Here is a 20,951-nt window from a genome sequence, read left to right as displayed (position 1 = left end):
TCCTTTTATACACCAACAATAAATAATTCAGAAGGGAATTAAGAAAGCAATCCCAGGGGTGCTTCGGTGGTGCAGTGGGTTAAGCCTCTTCCTTTGGTTCAGGTCATGATCTCAGGGTCTTGGGATCAAGCCCCGCATAGGGCTCTCTGCTCAGCAGGGAGCCTGCTTCCCACTCTCTCTGCCTGCTTCTCTGCCTACTTGTGATCTCTGTCTGTCAAATAAATAAATAAGATCTTAAAAAAAAAAAAGAAAGCAATCCCATTTACAATAGTAATCAAGAGGATAAAATACCAAGGAATAATTTAAAATAGTAAAAGACTTGTGCACTGAAAATTAGAAAACATTGCTAAAAGAAATCAAAGAAGACCTAAACAAATGGAAAGTCATCCTGTGTTTATGAATTGGAAAACTTAATATTGTCAAGATGGTAATACTATCCAAAGTGATCTACAGATTCAATGCAATCCCTAACAAAACTTTTTTTTTTTTAACAGAAATGGAGATGTCAATCCTCAAATTCATGGAAAAGGAACGCAAATGCCAAAACAGTATTCAAAAAGAACTTAATTGAAGGATTCATACTTCCTGATTTCAAAACTTAACTATAAAGCTATAGTAATTAAGACAATGTGGTATTGGCATAAGGAGAAACACATATACAAATGAATAGAATTGGGAGTCCAGACATAAATCAATACATCTGTGATTTATTAGTTTTCAACAAGGGTATCAAGGCCATTCAATGGGGAAAGAATGAACTCTTCAACAGAAGGTGCGAGAACAATAGCATATCCACATGCAAAGAATAAATTTAGACCCCTACCTCATACCATATACAGAAAGTAACTGAAAATAGTTCATGGAAATAAATGTAAGAGCTAAAACTATAAAATTCTTAAAAGGAAACATAAGGGGTAAATCTTCATGACCTTGGATTTGGCAATGGATTCTTAGATATAACACAAAAGCATAAGCAACCAAAGAAAAAAATAGATACATTGAACTTCATCAAAATTAAAAATTTTGTTACTCAAAGGATGTTATCAAGAAAGTGACAAAATGACTTACAGAATGAAAAAAATTTCAGATCATATATCTGAGGGGTACCTGGGTGACTCAGTTGATTAAGCATCCAACTCTTGGTTTCAGCTCAGATCATGATCTCAGGGTTGTGGGATGGAACCCCACATTGGGCTCTTTGCTCAACTGTGGGTCTGCTTGAGATTCTGTCTCTCTCTCTCTCTCTCTCACCCTCTTCCTCTGTCCCTCTCCCCCCCCCACATCCTCTCTCTCTCAAATAAATAAATATTTTTTAAAAAATCATATATCTGGTAAGAGATTTGAATCAAGAATATATAAAGAACTCAATAATATAAAAACAAATAACCTGATTTCAAAATGGGCAAAGCATCTGAATAGACATTTCTCCAAAGAATGTGTACAAATGCCTAGTAAACATGGAAAGGTGTTCAACATCTTCAGTCATTAGGGATATGCAAGTCAAAACCAATATGAGGTATCAGTTCACATGCAACTAGGATGGCTATAATAAAAACCCAATTAAAAAAATAAACAAAAGCAACTAAGAAGTGTTGGCAAAAAAATGTAATAAAATTAGAACCCTCATGCATTGCCAGTGGGAAGGTAAAGCAGCACACCACTGTGGAAAACAGTTTAGCCCTTCCTCAAAAAGTTAAAGAGTTACCATACAACCCAGCAGTTTCCTTCCTAGGTGTATATACTCAAGAGAGCTGAGGACACATTCATACAAAAACCTCTAAGTGAATGTTCATAGAACCATTGCTCATGATACCCAAAAGATAGAAAAAAAATCCAAATGTCCATCTACTGACAAATAAACAAAATGTGGTATATCCATATAACAGAATATTAGTCAGACAGAGCAATAAAGCAACAATGAAACATGCTATGGTATGAATGTACCCTAAAAACATTATGCTAATTGAAAAAGCCAGACACAAGAGGCTACATGTTATATAATTCCATTTGTTTGAAATGTCCAAAACAGACAAATCCATAGAAACAGAAAGTAGAATCATAGTTGCCAGGGGTGAGGGAGGAGGGAATGGTAATGAGTATGGAATTTCTTTTTGGGGTGTTGAAAGTGTTTTCGGAATTAGCTACTGGTGACGGTTGCACAGTTTAGTGAATGTAGTAAAAACCACTGAATTGTACACATTCTTATTTATTTATTTTTCATCAGAGAATTGTTGACACACAGTGTTGCATTAGTTTGAGGGGTCCAACACAGTGATTCAACAACTCTATACGTTATGCTATGTTCACCCAAGTCCAGCTCCCATCTGTCACCATAGAACTCTATTATAGTACTATCAGCTATATTCCCTATGCTGTAACTTTTATCCTGATGACTTACTCATTCTGTAACTGGAAGCCTGGATCCCCCACTCTCTTTCACCCATTTCACCCATCCCCCCACCCTTAAATCACTCACTTGAAAATGATGAATTTTCTAAGATGTGAATTACATCTCAGAAAAAGAAAAAGGAAATGCTGTAAGCCTATAGATAGGAAGTTTCTGTGCATCTGAGGAGACTTCTATTTAATAGGCTAAGCAGAGCAGAGGGTAGCTCTCACTTACTATGAAACTTTTCCCCCAAGGGAATGCATTTCAGCTATAGTATTTTCATTCATTCATTCACCAGATAGTCACTGAGCACATGCTATGTACAAGAATCAGGGCAGTATCTGCATGCACTTGCCTGTTGTTTCTTGAAGGCCTCAACAAGTAAATCAATATCAGTGAAAGTGAGAGGAAATTGCAGCCGAGGACCATTATATGAGTCTGGGACGTCTACGAAGGAGACATAATCCTGCCTGTCCTTGGCGTCCTGGAGGGTTCCACCAAAAAGTCGAGCAACTAATTCTGGAAAACAAAAGACAGAAGAGGGGGGTCAACATTCCCATACTTAAATTCAATAAATAACTTCTTGAATATCGAGCCCACGTAAGGCATGGTGCTACACGTTATGAATACCAAGCTATCCCACATACAATCATGAAGAAGAATTTGTTCTCAGATCATTAGGTACATTCACAGGAATCACCCTCATCCCTTCCCGAGTGGACATTGTACCAAAGCAGTGAGCTCTCATTGGTGGGGAGGAGAAGGAGAAACACAGGGAAAACTGGGCAATCAAGGTACTCTGATGGTCTGAAACTCTACCTCTACATTTTTTGTCTATGCTTACAGCTCAGATTTTTACAAATCAGGCTGAAAACATAACAATGTATGGCATTGGATTCAAACATCTGTGCTATTCAAGATCTACAGAAAATTAAACTGCAACATTCAGTTTCTTCCCCTGTTAAACACTTCAAAATTTTACTTAGCTATAATAGATTTCTCTATTTACATAAAAACAGATTTTCTGACATGATTTCCTTTTTCTTCTTGATAACAAAGCAGATAAAGTTAGATGATGAACCACAGGCAGAAATACCCATAGGGCCTCTCTCTGAGAGAGACATTTCTATGTAACAGATCGCCTGCATTGTCCATTTCAGTAGGCGCTGAGATCCAGGATCCCTTTCTTACTAGGCTGCCTATAAGACAGTCAACCCAAGAACAGAAATCTGGCTACTTTGGTTGGAGAAAGATGAAAGGGTATATGGTAGACTGATTGCAAAAGTGACCTTGATTGTCTATACCAAATTCTAGCCTGAATCTTTTTTTTTTTAAAGATTTTTATTTATTTATTTGATAGACAGAGAGAGATCACAAGTAGACAGAGAGGCAGGCAGAGAAAGAGGGGGAAGCAGGCTCCCCGCCGAGCAGAGAGCCCGATGTAGGGCTCGATCCCAGGACCCCGAGATCATGACCTGAGCCGAAGGCAGAGGCTTAAACCACTGAGCCACCCAGGCACCCCTAGCCTGAATCTTTTTAATGGGATTTGCAGCTACTCTCATCAAGAACCTATCTCCCTGGAGTGCCTGGGTGGCTAAGTGGGTTAAAGCCTCTGCTTTCTGCTCAGGTCATGATCTCAAGGTCCTGGGATCGAGCCCCGCATCAGGCTTTCTGCTCAGTGGGAAGCCTGCTTCCCCCACCCCCTGCCTGCCTCTCTGCCTACTTGTCATCTCTCTCCCTCTCTCTGTCAAATAAATAAATAATTTTTTAAAAAATCGATTTCCCCAGGCTTCAGATCTGGGTTGTGGGGTTCATGACCTGTGTTGGTCTAAAGAATGTGGTGGAAGTGTTACGTACCATTGCCAAGTCAAGACCTCAGAAGGTCTTGTATGCTTCCATGCTCTCTCTTTTGAATCCATGCTACCACAACAGAGCCCAGGCTAACCTAATGAAAGCTCTAAGACTACGGGGAACAAAACTGAGTCACCCCAGCCAAGGCCATTCCGGATAAGCCATTAGCCTGCAGACCTCAAAATACATGACCAAATTCTCGCCAAGAGCTGAGACAAACTGCCAGATCAAGCCTGCCAAGATCAGCAGGAGGACTTGGATAACCTGTAGACTTGTGGGCAAAAAGAAATGTTTATTACATGCCATTGAGCTATTGTGGTTGCTTAATACGCAGTATTATTTCATGAACAGATAACGGATAGAGACGATGGTGATGTATTCTTCAACTCATTAACACTGAATTGCTATCAAGCCAATGGGAATCAGAAGTCTTCTGCAAGCAGTTTCTATCTTTTTGAATATTTAGAGTAGACATGTTTGGAAAGTGTGACGTTAGCAGATGTAGAGAGAATACTTTTTTTTTCAGGATCCAGTTATGCTGAGAGATTACAGTTAAGGACTAGACTTAAAAAAAAAACAAAAAACCTTTCTAAAATAAGTCATAATATTTAGTAATTTAAAATGCTTTCTAAATTATTGTGGGTCCACCCTAACACTTCTGTGGTGGTGGTTGATGGTTGATGATGTTTGATAAGAAGTTAAATTTAGGAATAATAAGGTTTGTCTTCAGTGTGGTCCAGCACAGTGTATTTTTCCCATTTGGATTTGGTTTGAGATTTGAGAATCACTTAATTATTCCATTTTAGGTTTGAAAACTAGACATACAGAGCAGCTTGGCAAATTTTATCTCAGATTCCACTGTGCAAGCAGTAAAGCCTAAGTATTCTACGTAACTATCTTAATAATCATACCATCCCGTTCTTCGAGACACATCCTCCTGGCTGTACACACTCAAATATTGGGCTACTCTTGGGAAAAAAACAATAACAACAAAGAAAGACAAAAACAACCCCACCGGTCTCACTGTATCATCTTATAACTGACTTGTTGAGTAATCCCGACTGCTTGAGGTACAAGCATGACATGATTTTCTTTTCCCGATCACTGCCTTCACCCATGCTCTGTCTGCTCTCCCTTTCTCATCAGCTCCTACCTCAAGTCAATTCCATCAGTTCCAGTCATTAAAGTGCAGTCTTGTTTTTTTAAGAACAAAATTAAAATAGTGTTTTTTCTTCTGTAAAACAAACACAAAAAAGCTTAGTTGGCTCTTCTTTCCATACATATGTTGACCTTCATTTCTTGTAAGTTCCATGATAAATATATGAAAAAGCACCAATTCCCTAAGCCATTTCTTAGGCAGAAGTACTCAATATGAAATATCAGTAAACATCAAAATCATAATCCTTCTGCTGACTTTTAGCCACATTAAAAAAAAAATAACATAGATTCTCTTCCTAATATGGGTAGCTAATGTGAGTCATGTATGAAAACAATCAAAAGCTCTACCAAGTCGAATGCAAGTACTGTGGGTTGCAACTCAACTCTTATAACTAGTAAGAATAATTTAATGAATGCCAGCAATATGTAAAGATTTGTGCAACGTGTAACTGGAATGAGTATTTACCTGTTTCACTTATAATTCTGCCAACATGAATCTAAACTAATTAAATATAATGAAATCTTGAATTATAACCAAATGATACCTTTACAAGTTGTTCTAAAGAAAATCTCTCAAAACTACCCCCATATAATCTTTTCTTTTACCCAGTACAAACTCAAAATCTGGACAGGGAAAATGTTAAAACCCATAATTAAAACACACACACACACACACATATACTTTCTGCCTCTACCGCCCACGTGTCATTTTGAAAACAAGCTCCAGATATGGCTGGGAAAAAAAAAAACACCAACTGAACTATATTTTATAGTTATTTCATTTCTCAGTTATGAATCGGGATTAAAACTGGGAGGCTCCATAGAACAAACTCAATGAACAGCAACATGGCATTTCATAAAGTTCAACACGTGTTCCTGATTATTGAAAAACTCAGAAAACCAGGAATGAAAGCTTACCTCCGTAACAGAATTCTAAAAATTTAAATCAACAAGAATGATTTTTCCATTAAGAGCATTAACGAGACAGGATGCCTAGTTTCACTGCTTCATTTTTCCCATTGTTCTGCCATTTCTAGCCAACGCAACAAAACACAGAGCTGAAATAAGGGCAGTGATGATTGGGTAGAAAGATGCAAAAATAAAGTTACTTGTGGCCAGTGTGATTAAATATCCACATGCAAGAAAACTGGTGGAGAAACTCCCAGAACTGATAGAAGAATTCAATACTACAGAGGTTTGAATCACAGCTTTACTATTGCTGAGATGAATAACCCTGGGAAGTCACCTTCTAAGTCTCCATATTCTCATCCAACAAAAGTGGATGATAATAATACTAATATCAGTGGTTTTTCATGAAGACTAAATGAAATATTTAAAGCACTTAAAAGACACAGCACATGGCAAACATTTAAAAAATATTAGCAATAATATTAAGTTCATTCATGCTGTTGTTCAATAGTTGCCCAATACAAATAGATATAAATCAAAGGCTTGTTAAACACTACCAATAATCACTGGGGAGATATCATGGTGAAAATAACCTACTGATGATAGGCACAAAAAACTATAAAATACCTGGGTCTGATAGGACATTTTGGCTGATTTATGAAGCAGAAAGAATTGTCAAAACAACAATTGCATCCACTCTACCCCACTTCCTACTTCCACCAGCCTCTGTTTAAACATGTACAGTAGGTTTGGCTTTCTATCTTATGGGATGGATGTGTGGAATCTCCCCATTAAGTCCTGTGAACTGGCTTCAGCAACAGAGTAATAGTGCACAGAAATGAATGGCTGCCAGGTCCCCCTCCCTCTTATGGAACACTCGGGATGTCTGGACTCCCCTGTGCCTCAGAGTTAAAACCATGAGTCCAGCTCTGAAATCTGGAAATGTTAAGTGACCTTCTGGGCCCAAAATATACCATGTTTTGGGGGGTCCTGGTGCTTTTGCCAAACTGGGTGATGGTTGTGTGGAACCTTCCCACCAAGGAAGGCCATCAGAAAGCAACCTACAGCAATGTCCAGCGCGGTGACCTTAGTTAACACTACTCTAATTGTATGCTCCAAAGTTGCTAAGAGAGTACAATTTTAAAGTGCTCACCACACCTGAAGGACTTGTAACTATGAGGTGATGGTTGTGTTAACTAACCTTGTTGTGGTAACCATTTCCTAATATATATATATATGAAATCACCGCACTGTATACCTTGAACTTTAACAATGTTATATGTCAACTATATTTCAGTAAAGCTGGAGACAAATATGAAACAAAATCTACCTACAGAAGTAACCTATAAATTCATTTTTCTGTTACACACAGCAATCAAATCAGTAAGATTCTCGGACTCTATATTAGAGAGATATATAAGAGAATAGAAGCCAAGAAATACGCCCTAATGCATATTTTTAAATGAATACATGATAAAGGAGACACTAAAAACCCTGTGAAAAGATACATTATCTTTTCATAATAAATACATAATCCCCCAATACATAGACATGGTGGGAAAAACTGGTTAACTACTTGGACATTTTCTTTTTAGCTGTGTTCTTTAATTGTTTTTAATTACGAGGCATCAAGACTTCCTTTTTTGGTTTAATATAAAAAATCCCAAATTTATGAAGTGTTGAAATTTTTAAAAGTCAAACCATAAAAAAATCTAGAAATCCAGGCACAGCGATCCACATTTTAAATATTTCAAAGCCTTCTAAGTTTAAAAGCGGGGATTCACAAAGAAAAAGATATTTAGACTTGAAAGATATTTTAAATAATTAATGGGTAAAAACTTCCTATACCTGATGGAAAATATCAACCTAGATACCACAGAAGCTCAAACAAACCCCACACAGGATAAAATATAAATGAAGCATCATCAAGGCTCATTATAGGCAAAGCCCTATTTTCCACTGTTACTTAGGTTAGTTTGTTTCTTCCTGAAACCCATCAGGTGATTCTGTTATTTGTAATACAGTTAAATTCATTTGTCACTGTATGTATTCTATTTTGGAAATATACACGCACATTCTTTTCCTGTTTGTAATAATTTTTTTTAATGGATGTGAAACATTATCATGGTTCTAAAAGTCAAAACAAAAAGGTACATTCAGAGGAGTCTTATCCACCCCCAGCCTCTGCCCGACTCCATTCTCCCATTCGTTCTTTGTCCCCTCTTCCCACCCATCCACTCATCCCCTGTAGGTAAACAAGGTCATTAGTTTCTGGTTTATTCTATAGGTTTCTCCTGTATTTATTTTGGGGCGTGCGCACGCATACACACACACACACACACACACACACACACACATACTCCTATCAGGCAAGGATTTCTCAAACAAGATGCAGAAAGTACTAAGCATAAAGGGAAAAAAATTGTACTACATTAAAAAATCAAGAATGTCTATTATCATCAAAAGACAGCATTTAAATATCAGGGAGGTAAAAGCCAAAGACTAAGAGAAGATATTTGCAGTATGTTTATCTAACAAAAACTCATATTCTCATATGTAGAATACTTAGAGCATTCTTAAAAACTGGTAAGAAGAGAGCAGCTAACCAAGTAAGAGGATGGCAGGAGACCAGAATAGGCCCTTCACCAAACAGGACGTTCACAGGGCCGCCGCACAAACAAAAAGGTGACCCACTTCAGCACTCACCAGGGAAAAACAAACTCAAGCAGAAATGGGATACTACTACACACCGGGCAGAATGGCTAAGATGAAAAGGGTTGACAGCTCTAAGTGCTGAAGAGGATAGAGAACACTGGAACTCTCACCCACCGGTGGGAGTATAACTTGGTACAATAATTTTGTAAGAAGGTTTGTCAGTATCTAATGAAGCTGAACACGCGCAGGTCTTGTACCCCAAACTTCCACTCCGGGATTGTGGGACATCTTTATTATAATCTTTGTAATAACGACCCCAGGGAATCAAGTCCCTTTGTATCCACGTCCCTTTATACAACACAAGAGATGGAGCTTTCCTACCCCTTGTGAATCTGTGGTTGCCCTTGTAACTTGCTTTGACCCAAAAAATATGGCAGAACCAATTTTATGTGAGTTCCAGAGAATAGGCCCTAAGAGGCCTTGTAGCTTCTGCCTTTGTTCTCCTGGGATCCAGCTACCATGTGAAGAAGTCTGGGATATCCTGCTGGACAGAGAGGCTACATGAGGAGAACTGAGATATCCAAGTTCATAGCCAACACCAGTCCCAGACAGGTGAGTAGAAGCATCTAGGCCTCCCTACCCCGCCCAGCCAGGTTGAGTGAGCCAAAATGATACCAAATGGAATGAAGACAAGCCATCCCCACTGAGACCCGTTCAAATGCCCAATCCACAGAACCACGAGCAATAAAATGGCTATTGTTTCTAAGCCACTAAATTTGGGGGTGATTTGCTATGCAGCAATAGATAACCGGAAATGAGAATATAGCAAAAAAAGATATGTTCACCAAAAAGGACATATACAAGAAGGTGCATAACAGTACCATTCAAATTACACAAACTAAAAACAATCCAAATGTCCATAAACAATAGAATGGATGTGTTTTGGTAAATTTGTAACATTTTCTTTCTTGTTTTGGGTGTGGGTTACAAGGGCATGGTTACTTCAAGAAAATTATTGAGTCCTGTACTTACAATTTGTGTGCTTTGATGTATGTTAGACTTGAAGAAAAGTTTACATAAGAAGATTAAATCACCGTCCCCTTCTTGGATAAAAATTTTTAAATATTTTTAAATCACCTACAGAATTTTTTGACATGCAGATTCTTTAAAATACAGAGCCTGAGTAAATGTCTCTGGGCTGGAACCCAGCCATCTGTGGACTATGAATCTCCATAAATGATTCTGATGCACACAGCCCAGATCGAAATATTAGGTCATTAGCAAAAAGAGTGCTGCTTCATTTCATCATCATTATATTTCCTCTCAGAACTATTTTGCCAAAGAACACGAAGCACAAACAACTATTTTCAAATTGCAATTATCTAAAAGAAAGAAAATGGCAAAATCCCCACTTCCTCCCACTCCCCACTCCTCAGGTTTGGCTATTCTACCATTTAGAAAGCTTCTACAGATCATTAAATGCTTTAATTAGTTTCATACATATGCGCTCAGCTCCAAGCATGCCATTAAAACACCATTCCTTTGCCACTGTGAAGGGTGCTCGCTGGATGATTTCAAAGGAGTTCTTAGATGCCATATACTTTCAATTAGAACAAAAAATGGTTGGCCCAAATTTAAGAAAAATAAGTTTTTAAGCCTAGCATCTACCTTGAAGATAACAACAGTCATCTTGATTTTGCAGGAGAAAGATGTACCTTGGGAATAACTATAATTTCAAAATCATTTTGAACCATGCCTTCACTGCCTGTCTGTGAGATGATTTACTTAGTCATTTCAGAATGATGGCATAAATGATAGACAGAGAGACAGCTAGCTCTGCCGAAAACAGAGAACCGTGTTCAATCTACCATGTCCCCCCAGATTTGTTTCACGAGATACTCAAGATATTTTGATCTCTCGGCATGAAAATTCTGGGGATAAAAAATACGATCCTCTTCACTAAAGCTGCTATGGTATATCAACAGGTTGTGATTCAGAGGTGTTCAACAAATTAACGTTGAATGAAATCTAATTCAGCTTTGTGAAAGTGATGAAATTAGTCAAATTTAATAAATAACAATCAGAGGAGAAACGCCACCTGAACTGATTTCACGGTTGGTGTCACGAAGACGAGCCAGGTGGGCCTCTTTTTTAATTTCTCAGTGTCCCCCCATCTTCAGACTTCACATCGCTTAATGGGGACAATTCAATATTTAATGACTGCTTTTCAAAAGACTAAGCGTTTTACTTACCTGGGTCTTTCTCATGTATTTGTGTGTAGTTTTCCAACATGAAGGAAAAGAAGTTGGATAGCTGGACAAAATAAAAGTACATTAGTCAGTGAAGGATCCCCAAATAGCCACTGTGGTAAATACAGTTGGCGCCCTCTCCCAGCCTCTGCCTGCCTCTGCCTGCCTCCCTCCTCCCTTGTGTCCTCCCTCAGCTGGTGGGCAGCACCTCCCCAGAGGCACAGGATATCACAGAGCCTCCCACCCCTTAATGGCTAAAAAGGACTTCTTTTCCACAAGGAAGCATTAAAGCTGGATTTATTACACCATTTTTACACGCTTGAAAAAGGCCTTCCTCACCCATCTATATTTTCTTCTAGAATTCTCACCAGTTTGCTCTTAGGAAATGCTTTCATATTTTAACTCTTTCAGATATTTTTCCCTTCAAAAAGAAACAACTTTACTTCCTCCTGGGACAGGTGCCCAAGAACAGAATAAGACCATTTTTTATTAGTTAACGAGACATGTGGCAGCCCCCCTCAAAATATAAACTTCAGAAATGAAAAATACCATCCTCTTCCCAAATCCTACTCTCTCTCCTCAGCCACTTCCGAGACAATGTCACCCTCTACTAAAGTTCTCACCAAGGTTCCTCAGCTTAAAATGGACCCAGACTTTCCTTTTCTCACTTGTGAAGGGTAAAGAGAAGCATTTTACCGGAAGAAGAGATGAGCCAGCAAAACAGACCTGCAATTGGCCTTGTTCATCAGCATATTCAATGGACTGGAAGATGGTGAGGGCATAGCGTTGTCTGGCCTTCAACCGAGCACTGTAACCGCGGTACCAGTTCTGGATGACCAACGCGGCTTTTAGCGCTGCAGCCCCACGGGATATGAAAACCAGAGGAAACCAGTTACTATGCAGCTATGGGACAGGGAAGTAGAGGTTTCAGAAAAAAAATCAGTCCACCTGGATTCCTAGGTTCTAAGAACATACACACTACAATGGGATTTACCTTTATGTTTTTGTAAAATGTCCTCAAGTCCTGAATACTCGGAGAATAATGATGGCATAGCCGTTAAGAGTAGAGTTTCTGGGGGGCACCTGCGTGGTTCAGTCGGTTGAGGGTCCGACTCTTGATTTTGGCTCAGGTCATGATCTCAGGGTCGTGGGATCAAGCGCTGGGTCAGGCTCTGTGCTCAGTAGAGAGCTGGCCTGGGATTCTCCCGCCCTCTGCGCAACCCCGCCCCCACGCCCTCCTACTTCCACATATTCTCTCTTAGAGGGGAAAAGAGAACAGTAGAGTTTTGGGGGCAAGAAGTTCTCAATATGAATCCCAGCCATGCTAATTATTGTCTGTGTGACTCTGGTAAGTTACCAAAACTCTCAAAGCCTCAGGGTCCTCACCTGCAAAATGGGGAAAATAACAGCACCTACCTCTGGCCCTACTCAGGCATATTCACGTTCCATGTCCTATGAAGGAACAATTCCATTCTTCACTATATACCCCAAAGCAATCCTCACACAGCCCATAAGGGAGGCATATGGGGACACAAGAGTTCCTGTGCTTGAGGCAGTAGGGAATCTGACACCAACGCAGCCTGGCTCGCCATGGCTGGGAAAGAGAATGTGTAACCATGGTGGGCGCACACCATGACCTACTAGGCCACAACCGGAAGCAATAGATTAAAGAAACCCATAGCAACATGGATGAGGCTTAAAAATATAGTGCTTCGGTGAGAACAGCTTTAGTTAGGGACAGTGAAATGTAACATGATGTCATTCTATATAAACTTAAAACACACATACACAAAGCCAAAATACAGATTTCCTAAGAATATATACAAAGGAAAAGACACTAAACAGATAGATGGGTTATATATTGGAGGGGGGAGGGTGAATATAGTGCACGTGAGTAAAAAGGAACAAAAGCAAATTAATGAGCCAACATAAGAAAGGGTCTCGCACAGCCCGGCAATGACAATGTGCAATGAATCGGAGAAGTATGATTCACTCCAGCTTCTGTACGTGAGATTCAAATAAGAAAAGACAGAGGGAGAGACGAAGACACCTCCCTCCTTCAGAGCCCTTACAGTAAGGATGAAATGAGCTACTACAGGAGAAGAGTTCATCCCCACGCCTGGTTAATAAATGGCTAAGCTAATGGCTACTATAGTGATCAGTGTTGTCTTGTTTGTGGATTATTCAGCGCACTGACTCTCTTCTGGGGCTCTGAGCCTTTGAATCATCCTGGAGCTTCATGGCTTTGAAGAAAGCGATCAGGTGAGAGATAATGAGATTTAAAATATAGTCTCTTATGCCTTCCACAAGTTTTAGAGTGAAGAGCAATCAACACCAGCTGGCTTCTTTTATTCATGCTATAATTTTTCCCAGTTAGCACATAGAAATTAAGAGTTGACTATAACAAGAACAATTTGAATTCTAAAAGCAGAATTCTAGCCTCCAGTCCCAGTATCCTTGGCTTAATACTACTGTGGTACGCAAGATATACTACTCATCTGAGGGTTTTTATTGATGAGTTTCTCCAAGACTCTCTGGTTCCAGAGACACTCATTTCGTTATTCATATTCCAGAAGACGCCAGGAAGTAGACACAATAAAGTCAAGTATCACGATCTTTATAGGGGAACACCACAGAAAGAAGAAATAAGAGTGACTTGTTCGATAGCGCCAAGCAGATGATTGGAAGGTTCAAAATCTCAAGTCTTCACCCCATATCATTACGGAGAGCCCGGGCTCCCCCGCAAGGTCTGTTCTATGGGACAGCCGCTGTCATGACCAGGCCTCACCTCAGGTGCTCTGTTTCTCAAGCGCAAAGGAACTGTCCCAGGGCTATTTACTGAGCACTTCCTGAGGGCCAGGCCATGGGTTCATTTCCACAGTCCTCACCACACCAAGAAGCTGAGACACTGCTTAGTGTAGTGTAGTATAGTGTAAGATCACTTAGCCCAGAAGCGGAAACGCGCAGCACCAAATGGAAGCCACGTCTCACTTAACCTCCGCAGAGCTACCGACCTTCTGCTGCATCTGTTTCTTCATCTGCATAGTTAGGCACTTCTACTCAGGGTCAGCACCACCGATAAGAAATAATCAGGCTTACTATGCACTATTTCTATCATTAATAATGGGACGAAACAGCTACCACATGCAAAGGGGCTGCTAGGAGAGATTTAGCCCCTACAAGTATCATCTCTATGTTACATACAAGGAAACCTGAGGTTCAGAGAGGCAAGTGTCTTGCTCCAAGTCACTTACCTAGTATGGATTTGGGTCTTCTGAATTCCTACTCTGGGCTCTCTCCACCATAGCTGGTTACAACTTTCCCTAATCTCTGTGTGCCTCTCCTTTCTTTGAAAAGTAAGAGCCAGCCTTTATGGAATGCCTCTATGCGCCTGGCACTAAGCTACACACAATACATACAGTACCACTTCTACTCCTCCCCCACGCGGGCAGGTGGGTGATGGAAGCCCCCTGTCCTCTCTTGGCCTGGCTTCAGTCCAGTCCCTTGCCAGGATCCCCACCCCACTCCCGCGGGGAGGAGTTGTGATCCTACTCGGTAAGCCCACAGTGCTTTCCGGGGCTGTGTCCCACTAGTAGGTGTGGAAGGCAGATGGCCATGTTCAGTTCCCTGGCTCCTGCATTTCCTCTTCTGCTCCAAAGGCAGGAAGCTGAGCCCCCACTTCCCGGCTCAGAAAGCTGCCATGCCCGTTGCTGCTTGCCTTCCTCTATTGGAGCTTATGGCGCCACTTACTAAACCATCATGCGTCAGCCGTCACCCCCCACTTCCCCGATGCTGAGACCAGGGCTCTGCAGGCCACATTTCTGATCAGCGGGGTGCTCTCTGCTTGGCTCTGCCAAGGGGGATGGCAGTAGAGGGAGATGGTGCGGCTGGAGGAGGGAAGAGAGACACCCTCCTTCCTGTCTTCCTCCCGTTCCTCTTGGTGTCGCCTAACAATGGCTGCCCCAGCAACCCCCGCCCCTGGTCCCCCTGCACCAGTCTCTGCTTGTCGCAACAACCAAATCCCAACTGCAGCGACGCCATGCACGAGCAGCCTCGGGGCTGCCCTTCAGAGACCCCAGCACTAGCTGGGCAGCTTCATGGTCAGAGGTCTGAGTTTCAGTTCTGCAGGAAGCCTCCTCCAAGCTTCTAGATTTTCGTAATTCCTGCCTCCATCTGCCTTAGTGCTCCTTCAGAGACTTTTCTGTTGCCTGGGAACAGTCTGATACCCAATTACCCAATTACAGGCTCTTCCTCTTCCCTTCTCTAGTCACATCCCTCTGTGGTTTCTGCCTTCTGACCACACCCCTGCAGGAGGGGCCCATCAGGTTAGGCCTCAAGTGTCCAGCTTCCTGGAGGCTCCAGCTCAGGCCCTTAGGAGAGTCCCACATAGGGATTTCGAGCACTCAGGTAGCAGCTGACAAAATGGACTTGGATCCACACCCTGTTATAACTCTTTTGGTCCGCAGCTGCTCCAACCCCCTCTCAGGCACAGAGAAGGAGACCAGCAGGGCACGGCTGAGGGTACCAACCTCCAACCTCTAAAGCCTCATCTGGTTCCGAAGATGCACCCTCCCCTCTGCAAGATATACACAGCAGGGCCATTCTAGCCACCTGAGGCTTCTCCTCTGGTGCAGAAACCTGCAAAACAGCAAAGGGTAGAGCCACGGGACAGACCCTACCCGAGCGGCTGCTGGCTCCGTAACCCCCAACCCTGCCTGCAGAGTTGAAGAGCTGTGTCATCCAGTTGTGAACTTGGTGGACAGCTTAGATCCACTTCTGGTCCTGCTGCTTCATCCCATAACAGGGCTTGTCTTCCCTGTCACATTAATTCCATTCAGAAAAAAACAAAAATAAAGGCTATTGCCATATATGTCCCAAGGGCCTTCTATTTTTGTTTCTAGAAGGAAGCAATAACATAGGTTTAACAAGTTACCTGGCCAATTTCCTGTACCCAGCACAGGTGGATTCTCTATTGCCAAGCTGGGGTGGTTTTTTCAGGGGGGGGTTGTTTTTTAATGGCTTTTCTATGGTGACAGTCACTATCGTGGTATTTTACATGAAATTAAATATCCATGTAGGAGGTCAATGAAGAAGGCAAATAATAAATTCAGAGCATCTGCTTTGTGCCAGGCACTGTGCTGGTGCTTTATGTGGATCATGTCATTTGATTTAATCCTCCCAATAATCCTAGGAAGCATCATTATCCTTATTTTACAGATAAGGAGACTGAGGCTCAGAGATAACTTGTTTGGAGGTCACGTCACTTGTCAGTGGGAGAATCTAGAGTCAAATCCGGATCTCTGTAATTCCAGAAACAGGGCTTATAACCACTATGCTGTACAACCCGGTGTGGTGTTCGGAATCAGCCCTAAAAATAAGACAATGGGCAGCACAGTAGTATGTCCTCCCTCCTCCAAATTCCCTACGTCCCATTCCCTATGCTTTTCACTTGTTCCTTTGTTCTCCATAGCATGTTTTACCGTCTGACATTCTATGTAGTCGTATGTTTATTGTTTATCACTCCCTATTAGCTAAGATACATGAGAACAGGGACTTTCTTTTGTTGGTTGCCATATCCCCAGGACCCTGGGTAAGGCCTGCCAATGGATATTTGTTGAACAAACAAACAAATACCTTCCAGGACTGTTACAATAATGACATATGAGCAATGCACAATAATGTATTAGTAATGTGTTGATACACATATTCATAATAAATTAATTGATTAATATAAAATGCTTAGCACATTGCCTGGCACATAGGAAACACTCAATAAATAGTGGTTACTGTTTTTTAAAAAAAGTAAGAGGGGAAGAACAGGTCATAATTGTCTCTCTCCCAGCTAACTTCTAGTGACACCCGCCCCAATTCCTAATTATACGTAACAGTTTATTTAAAATTTCACAAACTACTGTGGACAAACACACACCATCTCAGAACCCAAGAGTGAAGAGCAAGAAGAATCGTGCCAGCCGGGATCCATAGGGCTCACTCCCATGGAGAGCATGGTCTTGGCTCAAACCTCACCTTCTCAGCAAGGCCTTTCCTGACCATCCTTTTCAAAATGGCCCCATGGCCCCTACTGCCTATCTCATTTCCTCACCACAGCACTTAAGACTATCTGGTATAGCATATGTTTTATTCATTTGTCATTATCTGTCTCCTTCCACGAGGACGTAATCTCTGTAAGGGCTGGGATTATAGTCCGTTGGGTTAGCCACTATATCCCCCGAGTCTGGAACAGTCCCTAGAACATAGCAGATGCTCAATAAGTATTTGTCGAATGAATGAAATTGCTCTCTGGTTAAGACTTTCTGTCTTGTGTTTCTCTTCATGCTGACAGGTGGAGTCTTAGGTTTGGTTTGTTTTTTAAATAGGAGGTTATGTGACAGTTCTTTAAACAAGAAGCTTATAGTCAGAACGGTAAGGCATTTAAAGACTCTCTGCTTTTAAAATTCTGCTGGCAGAGGCCTCCTGAGGAGGCATCAGGATGAGCAAATATTTCACGGAACTTTAAGGGGCCTGACATCCAGTCAGGAAGAAAGAGAGGCACAAGTATGATAGAACCTCATTAAAATGAATTCAAACGAACTGGAAAGAGTATGAACCATCTAGTAGCAAAAGGCTTTAAACAAGAGGAGAAAACAACCATTATCTCAGCTCTTCAAAGCACGATGAGAATAGTCTGGCTCGGATCTGGGACCACAGTTTTCCTTGCTATTTTTGCTCACAGCTATTCTATATCTGCCATCTGCTAGAGTGTGTGACTGCTACAGGGAGACTTCCAGCTTCACGGAAGAAACAGCTCAAAGCACATGCCTGGTGGACATGAGATGGTCACAAAGCCTGCTTCTTGGGCAGCAAGCAAGACAAGAACCCAAGAGGCTTGCCCATCCACAAACTGTGGCACCGCTGCACAGCAAGGGTGCGACACAGCATTCTAGTCCCTGGAAAGCATTTTTCTTTTTCTTTAAGATTTTATTTATTTATTTGAGAGAGAGAGAAAGAGCGCAGGGGGAAGGGCCAAAGAAAAGGGAGAGAATATCAAGCAGACTCCGTATTGTGTTTAGGAGCCACGAAGTCTGGTCAAGGGCACTGCCCCACTAGGTTAAGGTTTGAACTGATGCAGGCCTAATCCTGCCGAGGGCAGGGTGCCCCCCCCTCCCCCCGCCACCACCAAAGGCTGCCAAGGGCCAGATAGCTCCGCAGATAAGCATGGTCTGGTAAGTCTCTTGCCTTTTCCTCTGATCCCCGTATGTCTCTCAAATAAAGAGCTCCTTGCTAATCTGCCACAAATCTCTCTCAGGCTTGTGGGTCGGAGCAACTTCAAGGAGGTAAATTATTCTGTACCTAGGACTATGGAGAACTTCAGATGTGTACAGCGATAGAAGGTTTCCTCCCTAGGCTGATGTTTGTCCAAGGCTCTCACAAGCCGAGCCATTAAAACACACCCTGCCTCCTGCAAAGGTAACGCCTTCCCGTTCCTACTTCTCTCCTATATACTTAGTTCCTCCAGATAGCTTCTCGTTTTCCATTAACCTATATCCTGTTTTCCTGCCGGCCCCAGAATAAGTTACCAAAAAGCACATATTTGTGCTACCTCCCATGGCTTTCTGAGGGACATGATTACTCAAGAAGCAAGACCCTGTCCCCCATCCCTGGCGCCAGTCTATACCCATTATAGCTTAACTAGAATAACTTGTGCTGAACAAAGAGAAATTATCTGATGAGTGCTTGAGTACTTTGATGTCCTTTGCACGAATGTAGCCCCCACCCCAAGTAAACTGCCTATATGAGAAGCTCTAAAATCAGAATAAAGAGGGAGATGCCTGACTACTGACCAGAACGCGCTGTGTGGCTCTCTCGTTCCTCTCGCGGACACCGCCCCTCCTTCAGGGACACCTGCACCTGCCGAGGCTGGACCCCGGCAGTGTTGCACGTGGAGCCCAATGTGGGGGTCGATCTCACCACTCTGAGATCATGACCTGAGCCTAAACCAAGAGCTGGATGCTTAAGCGACTGAACCATCCAGGGGCCCCTGCAAAGCATTTTCCTTAAACATAGGGAAATGGAAGGCAAGCATGAGGCCCAGTCTCCAAACACTGACAGGCCTCTTAAAACTATCACTTTCCCTAAATGACAAGAGATCTTAGTTCAGTCACTCTTGGAAACCTCTGGTGTTCCAGTCAGAGAGGGGCAAGAATTAGGGGTCATTTCTTTGACTTCTTATTTATACATGTACACACCCACCCAGCAACCCATCCACATGGGATAATAAAAATAAATTTTGAATTTGTAATATGGAGACTTCCATTTTGGTTCTGACTCAACCAGGTGGCAACCATGTAAACTTGGCCAGGTTGTCTAACCTCTCTGGTCCTCAGCAACTCATGCGAAAAATGAAAACTTGAAATTATGTGATCTCTAAGATTCTCTCCAGTTATACAATGTTCTAATTTATCTTTCTATTTTTTTTTTTTTAAGGCCACAGCTGCAGCCTACCTATTATTGCACAGAGCAAAGCTGAAAGTAAGCATGCAAGGACAAAATAGGACATGTACCTGTGAACACTCAAATCAGAAGCTCCTGGACAAAGAGGACAAATTCTAAAGGCTACTAAAAAAAAAAAAAAAAAAAATCTGAGTTATCCCTGTTGAAAAATCCAAGCCAAGTCGCTAATATCCTTGGCTTTTCCCATCAAGGAATTGTAGCAAAGTGTGCTAGCAAGTGTCTGGGAACATTAAACACTTCCCCCACCACTTACCTTTTAAATTGCCTAAAGTATGATTACTGTGTATGATCTGTTAACTGGCTCGACTGAGAGCCCACAGAAGACCGGGCGGGGGGGGGGGTGGATGGAGGAGAAAGTGAAGACAAGAGGGGGCTGGGAGACACATACACACGGGAAGGGACTAAGTCCAGAAGTTTCGATGAAGATCGAGAGATCAGAAAATGGGATAATCCTAAAGACCGCAGAGGCCGAGCTGATCCGAGTGACCACAGGGGCCAGGAAATGGGCGCGAGTAGCTCAAGGAGAGAGAATAAGTAGATGCTGGGGCTTAGGAGGCCAAGGACACCAGTGCATTTGTGGTTGTTCGCGGGCACAGTGAAGCTGCTCAAGATGGTGCCAGGTTGAGTACATAGAGTCTGTGATGGATGGGGGGGGGGGAGGCAAAAGCAAGGAAGAGCTAAGAAATGGCACTCCCGAAGGCTTGGAAAACAGAACTCAGGTTGTACAGGATGGGGACAGTCTTACCTTTTTACTCGGAAACATTTTCAAGCATTTGGGGAAAGGGAAGAACAGTACAGTCGTTCATATTTCGTCTCCTATACATTCTCCTACTCTCTCCCTCTCGCTCTCTCTCCACGCATAATAACGTCATTTCTGTAGTCTCCTTTATTCTAGAACAATTCCTTAGCCTCCCTTTCTCTTTAACGACCCTGAAATTTTTGAAGAGCACAGGCTAGTTATTTCAAATAGCCTTCCATTTGGATCTGTCTGCTACTTCCTAGTGATGAAATTCAGGTTATATATTTTGGTAGGGACAAGTGCTGAGTCTCTCTCAAGTGCGCTGCATCAGGAGGCGCGTGGTGTGCATTGATCTCATTATTGCTGAGATGAACTTAGATTATTTGTTACTGCGGTGTCTGTAGAGGCTGCTTGATGGCAGCAGGCTTGAGCAAGGGGAAGCTGGGTAAGGTTAGAGGGGCCCACAAGCGACCACCAGGCTGAATGCAAA

The 20,951-nt window shown here is 42.0% G+C and overlaps 1 protein-coding gene across 2 annotated transcripts in view; it reads right to left on the bottom strand.

The window, feature by feature from the left end:
• PPEF1 (protein phosphatase with EF-hand domain 1) overlaps positions 1-20,951 on the bottom strand; it is a 112,487-nt gene that overhangs the window by 63,373 nt on the left and 28,163 nt on the right. For both annotated transcript variants that reach the window (XM_045089348.1, XM_045089347.1), the window contains exons 6-8: positions 11,938-12,065; positions 11,215-11,275; positions 2,745-2,908 (exon numbers count right to left, since the gene is read on the bottom strand). In XM_045089348.1, coding sequence (XP_044945283.1) covers positions 2,745-2,908; positions 11,215-11,275; positions 11,938-12,065 — 353 coding nt within the window. The remainder of the gene's footprint in view (positions 1-2,744; positions 2,909-11,214; positions 11,276-11,937; positions 12,066-20,951) is intronic.

This window comes from Mustela putorius, unplaced genomic scaffold (assembly GCF_011764305.1).
Source record: "Mustela putorius furo isolate JIRA1106 unplaced genomic scaffold, ASM1176430v1.1 tig00003836_pilon_pilon_pilon, whole genome shotgun sequence".
In the NCBI taxonomy this organism is placed as follows: domain Eukaryota; kingdom Metazoa; phylum Chordata; class Mammalia; order Carnivora; family Mustelidae; genus Mustela; species Mustela putorius.
This window is presented reverse-complemented; position numbering and strand designations above follow the sequence as displayed.